The following is a 12,770-nucleotide window of genomic DNA, read 5'->3' on the forward strand; positions in this document are numbered from 1 at the left end:
AATTAAACCCATTGCGACAGTGTGGTGTGCTTTCCATGGAGTGACACCTTTCCAACAGGATGTACAGATACACACTTCCTGAAACTATTCATAGTGTCCATCTGTCTCTCTGGGTTGAATATTGGATCTAGAGAGTAAGTTACAATTCTACAGTACTTTTCAGGAAGACTACAGGACCCAAAGGAAACAATTAACCTTGAAATGTATGATTAGAGCAATTTATTCCACCAGCAAAACACAGGAAACGTGAATATAAAAAATACAAAAATAGGTATCACATTGTATTGTACTTAGCAAAATTGCACAAATCTAAGACACCCTAAGCTATGTTTTATCACAGCTACAGTGGCAACAAAAAGTACACTACCGGTCCAACATTTCAGAACACCTACTCATTCAAGGGGTTTTCTTTATTTTAACTAATTTCTATATTGTGGAATAATAGTGAAGACATCAAAACTATGACATTACACATATGGAATCACGTAGTAACCAAAACGTGTTAAACAAATCAAAATATATTTTATATTTGAGATTCTTCAAATAGCCACCCTTTGCCTTGATGACAGCTTTGCACACTCTTGGCATTCTCTCAACCAGCTTCATGAGATAGTCACCTGGAATGCATTTCAATTAACAGCTGTGCCTTGTTAAAAGTTCATTTGTGGAATTTCTTTCCTTCTTAATGCATTTGAGCCAATCAGTTGTGTTGTGAGAAGGAATACAGAAGATAGCCCTATTTGGTAAAAGACCAAGTCCATATTATGGCAAGAACAGTGCAAAAAAGAAAGAGAAATGACAGTCCATCATTACTTTAAGACAAGAAGGGCAGTCAATACGGAAAATCTCAAGAACTTTTAAAGTTTCTTCAAGTGCAGTTGCAAAAACCATCAAGCACTATGATGAAACTAGCTCTCATGAAGACCGCCACAGGAATGGAAGACCCAGAGTTGCCTCTGCTGCTGAGAGTAAGTTCATTCAAGTTACCAGCCTCCCTACTCTTCTACATTTGCACACACAGTACATAGATCTTCCGTTTGTTTATGTGTAACTCTGTGCTGTTGTTTTTGTTGCACTGCTTTGCTTTATCTTGGTCAGGTCGCAGTTGTAAATGAGAACTTGTTCTCAACTGGCCTACCTGGTTAAATAAAGGTGAAATAAAAATAAAGATAAGAAAATAAATTGCAACCCAAATAAATGCTTCACAGAGTTCAAGTAACAGACACATCTCAACTTCAACTGTTCAGAGGAGACTGTGTGAATCAGGCCTTCATGGTCAAATTGCTGCAAAGAAACAACTACTAAAGGACACCAATAATAACAAGAGACTCGCTTGGGCCAAGAAACACGAGCAATGGACATTAGACCAGTTGAACTTTGTCTTTGGTCTGGAGTCCAAATTTGAGAGACACGGTGAGACACAGTGTGGGTGAACGGATGATCTCTGCATGTGTGAGTCCCACCGTAAACATGGAGGAGGTGGTATGGTGTGGGGGTGCTTTGCTGATGACACTATTTGTGATTTATTTAGAATTCAAGGCACACTTAAACAGCATGGCTACTACAGCATTCTGCAGTGATACGCCATCCCATCTGGTTTGGGCTTAATGGGACTATAATTCGTTTTTCAACAGGACAATGATCCAACACACATCCAGGCTGTGTAAGGGCTATTTTACCAAGAAGGAGAGTGATGGAGTGCTGCATCAGATGACCTGGCATCCACGATCCCCTGACCTCAACCAAATTGAGATGGTTTGGTATGAGTCGGATCGCAGAGTAAAGGAAAAGCAGCCAACAAGTGCTCAGCATATGTGGGAACTCCTTCAAGACTGTTGAAAAAGCATTCCAGTTGAAGCTGGTTGAGAGAATGCCAAAAGTGTGCAAAGCTGTCATCAAGGCAAAGGGTGGCTATTTGAAGAATCTCAAATATAAAATATATTTTGTTTTATTTAGCACTTTTTTGGTTACTACATGACTCCATATGTGTCATTTCATAGTTGTGATGTCTTCACTATTATTCTACAATGTAGAAAATTGTACAAATAAAGAAAAACCCTTGAATGGGTAGGTGTTCTAAAACTTTTGTCCGGTAGTGTATGTGAATGTCTGCAGAATCTGGTCATAAAATTTGATCTTCATCTAAGTCACAACAATAGACAAACACAGTGTGCTTAAACTAATAACACACAAATTATTGTATTTTCTTGTCTATATTGAATACATAATTTAAACATTCACAGTGTAGGTTGGAAAAATTATGTGAACCCCTGGGCTAAAGACTTCTCCAAAAGCTAATTGGAGTCAGGAGTCAGCTAACCTGGAATCCAATCACTGAGACGAGATTGGAGATATTGGTTAGAGCTGCCTTGCCCTATAAAAACACTCACAAAATTAAAGTTTGCTATTCACAAGAAGCATTGCCTGATGTGAACCATGCCTCCAACAAAAGAGATCTCAGGAGACCTAAGATTAAGAATGGTTGACTTACATAAAGCAGGAAAGGGTTACAAAAGTATCTCTAAAAGCCTTGATGTTCATCAGTCCACGGTAAGACAAATTGTCTATAAATGGAGAAAGTTCAGCACTGTTGCTACTCTCCCTAGGAGTGGCCGTCCTGCAAAGATGACTGCAAGAGCATGGCGCAGAATGCTCAATGAGGTTATTAAGAAGAATCCTAGAGTGTCAGCTAAAGACTTCTGGAAATCTCTGGAACATGCTAACATCTCTGTTGATGAGTCTACGATACATAAAACACTAAACAAGGCTGGTGTTCATGGGAGGACACCACGGAAGAAGCCATTGCTGTCCAAGAAAACATTACTGCACGTCTGAAGTTTGCAAAAGTGCACCTGGATATTCCACAGAGCTACTGGCAAAATATTCTGTGGACAGATGAAACTACAATTGAATTGTTTGGAAGGAACACACAACACTATGTGTGGAGAAAAAAAGTCACAGCACACCAACATCAAAACCTCATCCCAACTGTAAAGTATGGTGGAGGGAGCATCATGGTTTGGGGCTGCTTTGCTGTTATTAGTTTAAGCAGACTGTTTGTCTATTGTTGTGACCTAGATGCAGATCAGATACAATTTTATGACCAATTTATGCAGACATTTTCTTACCACTAAATGTCATCTCACTTGAAGACAAGGCCGATAAGAAAAGGGAATCATCAAGTATGGACAGAGTGCGTTCAGCATGCAGTGACAGCAGGGCTTGCAGATTTGAGCTCTAAGCTATATGAAAGTTCAGCTGATATTTCACTGTTTTGTTTGTCAAACACAACAGAATATGGCACCTATTTACCCTGAGTGGTACTGCACAGACACCTGCTAAGCATGGTCACACTGCAGCTCATGCATCTTCAGTCACAGCATAGCAACAACATTGCCTTTTAAAGATGGGGATGTGGGGAGAGGTCTAGCCGCAATAAAGAGATGCTCTGCTTTTTTGACACCACACTCAAAAAGCAAGTTCTGCAGGCTCTAGTTTTGTCTAATCTTGATTATTATCCAGTCATGTGGTCCTGTGTGGCAAGGAAAGACCTAGTTAAAGTGCAGCTGGCCCAGAACAGAGCGGCACGTTTTGATCTTAATTGTAATCAGAGGGCTAATATAAATACTATGCATGCCAGTCTCTCTTGGCTAAGAGTTGAGGAGAGACTGACTGCATCACTTCTTCTTTTATTAAGAAACATTAATGTGTTGAAAATCCCAAATTGTTTGCATAGTCAACTTACACACAGCTCTGACACACACACACTTATCCCACCAGACATGCCACCAGGGGTCTTTTCATAGTCCCCAAATCCAGAACAAATTCATGAAAACGTACAGTATTATATAGAGCCCTTACTGCATGGAACTTCCTTCCATCTCATATTGCTCAAATAAACAGCAAACCTGGTTTCAAAAACAGATAAAGCTACACCTCGCGGCACAACGCCTCTCCCCTATTTGACCTAGATAGTTTGTGTGTATGCATTGATATGTAGGCTACGTGTGCGTTTTAAAAAAAATGTATGTAGTTCTGTCCTAGAGCTGTTCTTGTCTAATGATGTTCTGTATTATGTCATTCTGTATTATGTTTCATGTTTTCTGTGGACCCCAGGAAGAGTAGCTGCTGCTTTTGCAACAGCTAATGGGGATCCTAATAAAATACCAAATACCAAAATACCAAAAGGCTGTTGTTCCATCTGAGTCAATGGAATTGTATTCACAGTAATTCAATAGTACTGTTACTAGTGGTCATTCAATATTACTAATCAGTAGAAGCAAAGCAAACAACCTAGGCTACTGTATTTGCATGCACACACAAAAAAATCGGAAGCTAGTGCCACTGTCTCCCAGATAAGACATTACCATAAATGACGATCTGAAGATAGATATTTTTGTGTTCCATTTCACACTGGAAAGAAAACGCACACCAATTATTCTTATGATAGGAGCAAGGTATTAAGTTATGGCAGTAAACCCTACAGCACCCTAACTCATAGAAATGCCAACCTAAAGTCAAATCAGAGCCTGAGTTTTGCACAGCTTATGATTAAGGAGAGTATTAAACGTTTTTCCAAAGTTGAAAAAAAGCCAATGATGTGATGTTGTGACAGTGCTGCACACACGCTGCTTAAAGACAGCTGTAAAAAAAAGACTCAGCTGCAGAATAAACGAAGTGCCATATTCTGTTTGATCTCTTGTTGGAGCCCAGGCCCTGTGTGTGTGACCCATATTGCAGTGATCACACTCCTGGGTCCTGGGAGAATATGATGGACATACTCTGGCACAACAGTTATCACACATGTTAAAGCCACAGTCTGCAACATATGCTACTGCCTGCAATATTTCCCAAACAATTAATGATTGATTAAAGTGGCCAGTGATTTCATAGACTTGAAATCACTGGCCACTTTAAAAATGGAACACCAGTCACTTTAATAAGGTTTACACATTTTGCATTACTCATCTCATGTGTATATACTCTATTCTATTCTACTGTATTTTAGTCTATGCCGCTCTGACATTGCTCGTCCAAATATTCATATATGCTTAATTCCATTCCTTTACTTTAGATTTGTGTGTATTGTGGGCATTGTTGTGAAATTGTTAGTCATTACTTGTTAGATATTACTGCTCTATTGGTGCTAGAAACACAAGCATTTCACTACACCCACAATAACATCTGCTAAACATGTGTATGTGACCAATAAAAATTGATTTGATCTGATACGGGGCCTTCAGAAAGTATTCATACACCTTGACTTATTACACATTTTGTTGTGTTACAGCCTGAATTCAAAATGGATTCAATATTTTTTTCTCATCCATCTACACACAACCCCTCAAAATGACAAAGTGAAAACATGTTTTTAGAAATTTAAAGCCGTGAGTCTTTCTGGGTAAGTATCTAAGAGCTTTCCACACCTGGATTATGCAACATTTGCCCATTATTCTTTCAAAAATTCTTCAATCTGTGTCAAATTGGTTGTTGATCATCGCTACACAACTATTTTCAGGTCTTGCTATATATTTTCAAGTAGATTTACTGTAAATCAAAACTGTAACTCGGCCACTCAGGAACATTCACTGTCTTCTTGGTAAGTAACCACTGTAGATTTGGCTTTGTGTTTTTAGGTTATTGTCCTACTGAAAGGTGAATTAATCTCCCAGTGTCTGGTGGAAAGCAGACTGAACCAGGTTTTCTTCTAGGATTTAGACTGTGCTTAGCTCCATTCCGTTTCGTTTTTATCCTGAAAAACTCCCCAGGTCCTTAACGACTGACTACAAGCATACCCATAATATAATGCAGTCACCACTATGCTTGAAAATAAAATATGGAGAATGGTACTCACTAATGTGTTGTATTGGATTTACCCCAAACATAACACTTTATGTTCAGGACACACAGTTCATTTAAATGTTTTGCAGTATTACTTTAGTTCCTTGTTGCAAAAAGGATGAAAGTTTTGGACATTTTTTATTCTGTACAGGCTTCCTTCTTTTCCCTCTGTCAATTAGGTTAGTATTGTGGAGTAACTACAATGTTGTTGATCCATTCTCAGCTTTCTCCTATCACAGCCATTAAACTCTGTAACTGTTTTAAAGTCACCATTGGCCTCATGGTTAAATCCCTGAGCGGTATCTTCCCCCCCCCGGCAACTGAGTTAGGAAGGACGCCTGTATTTGTGTAGTGACTGAGTGTATTGATACACCATTCAAAGTGAAATTAATAACATTAATAACTTCACCATGCTCAAAGGGATATTCAATGTCTGCCTTTTTATTTTTACCCATCTACCGATAGGTGCCCAACCTTGCGAGGCATTAAAAATTGTGTTTAGGCCAGTGACAAAAAAAATCTAAACTGAATCAATTTAAAATTCAGGCTGTGACAAAAATACCCATTGATTCTTGAAGAATATAAGTTATACGTTATAGCTTAGTACAACTGTGTTATCATAACACAAGATCGCAAAAACACAACTAATAAGCCTACTTGCAAAACTTTCAACCACAAACTAAAATGACTTGGTGTTAAAGAACCTGGAAATTGATTTCAATGGAGGAATAAACAAGGTAACTAGCGCATTGGACACACATGAAGAATGCTTTCCAAATGTGATAAACAAAACTAGGTTGTGATGTCAATGATGCAGATGGATAGCAGCTCATCTGTGTAGGCATTACTTGGTCCCATGTGACTAGACAAGACAATCATGTGACCATTTCCGGCTAGGGGTATGTCAAGGCAGTCTAGCAAAAACAGAGTGAGGGCGAGACATTCTGAGCCACGACAATTTTAAAATTGGTCACGTAAGGACATACTGAGAGAGTGGAAATGATGCAGTTGACAATCTGGCCATATGGTGATGAGGCAGGCAGCAATGAAGAATCCACTAAGTGAGCTGCACTGAGGAGAGAGGCTCTTTTGACTTTTTCCACTGCATGCCTTTGATTTGGAGGGAAAAGACACTGCCCTAGTCTAGCACTGTAGCTCATGAAAAGCAACACAGAAAGGGACACAGCAAACAGCATTACAGTACATCGCCCTAATCCACCTTGGCAAACAAATATATCCTGATCCTGCCACACTGGCTTTCTACAACAAACCTGATGGCTTGCGGGACAGTGATAATGAATGGCGACAATGATGGATGGAGCGTGGATTTCAGCAGGCCTTGTTCGTTTTGTATTCTAAGTCTGGTTCAGTCTGGCTCTGCAGCCTTCTCCTTTGGTTAGCATCACAGCAGCCAGGGACTGAAATATTGAGAGCTTTCTAAGCTCCTGCAAGGGAGAGCATGTGAGATTCCTTCACCTCAGTGCATCCTAAGAAACACACGCTTCAAGCTTCAAGTCCCAGGGATGCAGCAGGCAATCACAACCCTATTAAAAGTGGATGAGTGTCTTGCTCCTCCAGTACCACCCTGCAAAAGAGCAGCAAGAATTTATTTTCTCATATCTGAGGAGTCGAAACCGACCTCAGGGTACCAGAAGTAAGACATAGACACTGGGAAAGTTAGTTTCACTCTGCATTAGTTCTTGTTGAATTGTTCTTTGTAGCCTACTGATCCTCAGACAGACAATATCATGTCCACGTGAGTAAGTCTCACTCATAAATATAAGACCAACTCTAAAGACAATCCACTTAATTTCCAAATACTATCAGAAGCAACGTACGGCCTTTTGTCAAAACAAGATACTGACATGATTGGTCGTCATTACAGCGAGTGTAAGGCAAACACATTACTGATCATACAAAAATAAAACATTCTCGTAAAACAAATATATCATTTATACAATTCAATACAACATGCCTGTTTTAAAACTGACTTGCTTACATTAGCCTTCTATAACACCAATTTGTATATTAAGAATATTTTTTCAGTCCGGATATTTTTTTTTTAAAGGTGTTAAGAACATTTCTTCTCTCAAATTCAGATAGCGTGTGATGAATTCACAGTTATTTCACTACAGTATGATCAACTGTCAGAACTGGCACTGAGGGTAGAGCGAAATTAGGACAGTCAGTCACCTGAACTGTTGTAGCTAAGTGACAAACGCACGCACGCGCACACGCACACACACACACACACACACAGAGTGCACAGTACACTGGCAGGCATGTACACAAACCATATTTTTGATTATGAATTCATATTGACTGAAGTGGCCAAACACAGACAATAAATCATAAAAAGCCCCTAGCAACAGCCTATCCCAGAGAAGCAGAAGCACTTCAATTGATAAGACTTTTAACATGAAAGTATGCATTGATTTTTCATAACAAATGCCAAAACTGCTGCAGGACCACGTGACGCCACTTGTCCAATGAGGAACCACTAGCCATGCTTTGCCCTTTCTTGTCCCCTACCGTGGCTCAGCACATAATAATATAAGCCATTTAGCAGACACTTCTATCCAAAGCGACTTACAGTCATGCGTGTATACATTTTACATACGGGTGGTCCCAGGAATCAAACCCACTAACCTGGCGTTACAAGCGCCATGCTCTACCAACTGCGCTACAAAGAAGCCAGATTCATAACCTACTGTAGTGGGAGACTTGCAGGTACATATGGTGTGAGCACAGAAGAGATTTCATCATTGTTTCTGGGAATCAGAAGCATTAACCTGACAGAGGCCACCACGTGATCCCCTGACTTTCCATTTGTTAAATGACTCTGATTCCACTGCATATAGTATTCATTAGAAGGTCAGGACTCAGTTGGCTGTCCTTTTCCGTTACATAATAGACACAGTCAAACAATACCCAGTGAGAAGCATCTTTGCAGGTCTCCGCCAGTTGAGGATACAGCAAGTGGGTTCTAAACGGACGCTAAAGTCGTAGGGAAGAATATTTCTAAGATTCCAAAGTCATTGGGGTTGTGCCAACCAGGTTTCATTCACTTTACCTTCAGGGTATACAGCACAAAAAATGTTACATGCAAATTCCAAATACCTTTACACCCCTATTTTTAAGCTGTGCCAAATAACTACACAGAGCTTCTGTATGGCCGTGCTGAAATGAATCAAAGCCGTTATTTTTCTGTTCCTGTTTCAGTTTCTTTGAGTTTGACCTGCTGATCTGCTCAGGTCTAAGGTGAGGCCAGCCAGACAGCTCTTCTCTTTGTGTTTCTCTCTTTAGTCAGTACTGAAGCCTGCCAGGCCAACACAAAGTGAAGACTGCTGCTACATAGCAGGCAGCATCTATTAAGGCCGTCACACAGCTGTCACCGTGAGCGATGACGAGAGGGCGCTCTAATACATCGTGAGTTCAGAAATGCTCAAGGAGACGGAGGCATAAATCCATTCTTCATTCAATCTTGAGGGACTTGATGAAAATGTTCATGCAAGTCAAGAGCATTCACTGGCTGTGATTTTTACTGTAAAAATCTCTGTTACCTAATGTGTTGGTTTTGGGGTCAACGCTATTCCCCAAGGAAAGAAATTACAAAACACTGTGTCTATGAATATGGACAATCTCTGGGGACGTCTAAGCTCGTCAGATACAGATTACATGTCTCTCAGATAGAATTAGAGCTTTTAAATAGGGGACACAGTAGCTGGACTTATAGCTGCTATGCAGACTCCAAAATACAGACATTTGGAAAACACACATATACACACACAGTATAATATACTAACATGTATTTATGTAATAAGATGTATTACCCACGAATACATTATATTGTGCATATATAATTCAATCTTCTGCATCAAGGTTTACCCTTCATTACAACAACAAAAACACAAACTGTGTTTCGAACATACTCTCATGTTCAGAACACGATATCGAATTCCCCATAGATCGGGAAATAAGTACTATACCTAATTGGGATTAGAAATCAAATTAGCCAACAAGCTCATCCCAACCACATGATTTGTAGAGGCTTGTCATGCATAATGTATTTAATGTACAAGGGAAATATCTATTTAAGATCTGACACAGTGAGAGGGGCTCTAGCAATGCATAATTAACTTTCACAGCACAGGCAATCACCCTAATGAAGCAAAGCAGAGTGCATGGGGCAAGGTGCTGTACAGGCCATGTTGAGGCTGATCTATTAAAAAAACTAGGTATCCAAGCAACCCAATTATTAATCCAAATCGTGGGCATCTTATTATGGGGTTGAATAAGGCCAGTGTTTCCCAATTGATCAGTGTAATTGATGAAGACAGATTCATTAGTATTGGGAATGCATTGCCTTGCGACCAGCAGCAGCTGTCATTATATACTCTGCAATAAATACACTGGCTTTTCATTGGATAACCACCACTAAACTAGTAGTGGGTTACTGGTCGTTTCAGCAGCCTACTCCAGGACCAGTGTGCTGCCCATTTTTCCACACCAATAATGATACAGCAGCAAGACATGACCACAGCATGGACAGCCTGGTTAAAGAAATGTGAAAGGTCTAGTTGTGTGTAATGGTAGAACAACACTGGGAAGAAAATGGAGTACAAAATAGTGTTTTGTTGTGAAGAAAGGCTTATAGGCCTAGGCATGCACTGTACTGTATCGCCAAAATGGCTGTTGATGCTGTTGAGCAGTGTGAAATCCTATCTTCCGTCATTTACACAAAGAAGCATTTTGTTTGCACGTAGCATTCGAATCACACAGCATTTCAAATCATTTTAAATCAATCTTAAACTATTGTCTAAAAGCAGACACAAATTGGAGTGTGTACTGGCTGGTCAGGTGCTATAGGGCAGGCTATGTATTTCCCTGTCAGAAAAAAAAAGCATTAGACAGATCAGTTCCCATGGCAACAAGGCACAGTGGACTCCATGTTGACTCAAAGGAACAGCTCACCCGCCCCCTCCCTCAGGAAATACAGAAAAAACACCTCATTCTCAAAATGGTACGTGGATCTAGCCCTCCCTGGATCACAGCCAAACGCCAAATTCCAAATTCAAATATTGTTTTATGAATGGAGGAATAGGGGGTATATTATGGCAATCTGAGAGGACTTGAAAGTGTATAGGTCAGGCCCATGGCTAATTCACGAGCTGTTTTTCCTACTTGAAGGAACAATGAGATGAAAACTACTACCCATGGTTAAATTATAAGCTAATAAACACCAGGTCCAAATCAGAGAGGAAAAGAAAAAACTAAACCTAATTTAGGCTAGTGGATAGTTTTTGCTTCTTGTGACAGCATTATAAATAATGAGTATGAACGTTTCACGAGTTGTGTTTTTTTTCTTCTTCTATATTGTGAATAACCTCCACAAATGTTGCCAACACTGTCGATCAAGTAAGTTAGTATGGATATTATAAAAGCGCGCGTCTGCGGCGCGCACACGTTGCAGTATTGACTGCACACAGGCATGCCACCCCAGGCACAAAGGCCACTCCAGCGGCTATTTTACTCATTCGAAAGACAGTGTCTGGGAGGCTGCATTATAGAAAATCAACATTCATATTGATTTAGGGACGTTCAATAGCTTGAATGTGTCTGCGACAGATAACACGGATAGTGGGACATTTAGATAATGCAAAAAATAGGCGCAATGTCATCATTTACGCACAATAAACCACTACTTCCCAAATTGTTTGAATATAAAACAAATCATGTGGATTTGTAAAGTGCCCTCCACATAGGCTACATTGCAAGTGGCGCTTTTTTTTGTCTTCTAAAATCTAGATTGTTGTAATAAATCGCAATTTCCTACATCGACAAAAAATAACTAGAAGGTGGCTATTTTCTCCACGGTTTTATCCCCGTGTGTGAGCTGACAGTCATAATATAGGGACAGGTTACGAAGAGTTCCACCAACCTGAGGAGCAACCAATTTGGGGTACAGCTCTATAATAAAACAGCCCAACATCACAATGAAGACCAATTAGTTTGTCCTACCAAAATCAAGAAAAATATTACTCGAACAGGTTGTCATCAACCAAATAAGTCTTACCATCAGCAGCTAGGACCGACGGCATTAAAAGCAAAACCATTCCAACGGATAAAATACATTTAGTCCACATTCGATCCAGCCCCAGTGTTTTCCCGTTTTTCTGGAAACATAAGGTGGATCCCATCCCCATACCTATCCATTCAATCGAACCAAGCGCGCGAGCATTGTTTATTCCGCTGGCGATCAAATCATCGAGGCTGTTATACGCATGTTTTGAAGCCATTTGTTTATCCTTGATACATCTAACAGTCTTAATCTTGTAAAATACATTTGATCAATCCTTCACTGCGGACAATGAGAGGTTCTGCGTAAGCCCGTCTCTCCCCGAGGTTGACACAAACGGCAGCATTGACACTTGTGTGTAATGCGTCTGTAGGGCACACTCCATGCACCACGTCGACCTGACAGCGCGTAATAAGCTATTATCTGCGAAAAATGTAAGATGCACTCATATCCATAGTAGTGAATTCATTCATTCTGACGAAACAAACGTTTCCCATTGAAAAAACGAACTGATAAATCATACTACACCGTCAGAATATTTACTTTCAAACCCGTCATTTCACGCCAGTGACGCCAGCACTGACTGCTAAAAATATTTGGCATTCTCAGTGAGACGACCGCTTGGGGGTAGAGATGGCAAACCAAACTAATAAGTAATCAATACTAAACCAACTGGAAAACGCTAATTCTATCATTTGCATGAATTAAAATGGGGCTTCAAAAGGACAGGCTGTCACCAGGGGCCAGCCAGGGCGGGCCAATGGCATCGCATACATAAGTGATGAGACATTTGAAATCTGGGTTGTGAACAGCATTGCATAAGCTACATGTCATTTAAAAGATGGCCTGG

At 40.1% G+C, this 12,770-nt stretch overlaps 1 protein-coding gene across 5 annotated transcripts in view; it reads right to left on the reverse strand.

Annotated features, from left to right (window-relative positions):
* LOC115152270 (UPF0606 protein KIAA1549L) overlaps window positions 1-12,760 on the reverse strand; it is a 41,802-nt gene extending 29,042 nt beyond the window's left edge. For 2 of the 5 annotated variants that reach the window (XM_029696961.1, XM_029696962.1), the window contains exon 1: window positions 11,918-12,760. In XM_029696961.1, the coding sequence (XP_029552821.1) occupies window positions 11,918-12,140 (223 nt within the window). In that variant the 5' untranslated portion in view covers window positions 12,141-12,760. The remainder of the gene's footprint in view (window positions 1-11,917) is intronic. The other 3 variants (XM_029696963.1, XM_029696959.1, XM_029696960.1) reach the window with 2 other exon arrangements.
* Window positions 12,761-12,770: the final 10 nt, after the last annotated feature.

The sequence above is a fragment of the Salmo trutta genome, chromosome 17 (genome assembly GCF_901001165.1).
Source record: "Salmo trutta chromosome 17, fSalTru1.1, whole genome shotgun sequence".
Taxonomy (NCBI): domain Eukaryota; kingdom Metazoa; phylum Chordata; class Actinopteri; order Salmoniformes; family Salmonidae; genus Salmo; species Salmo trutta.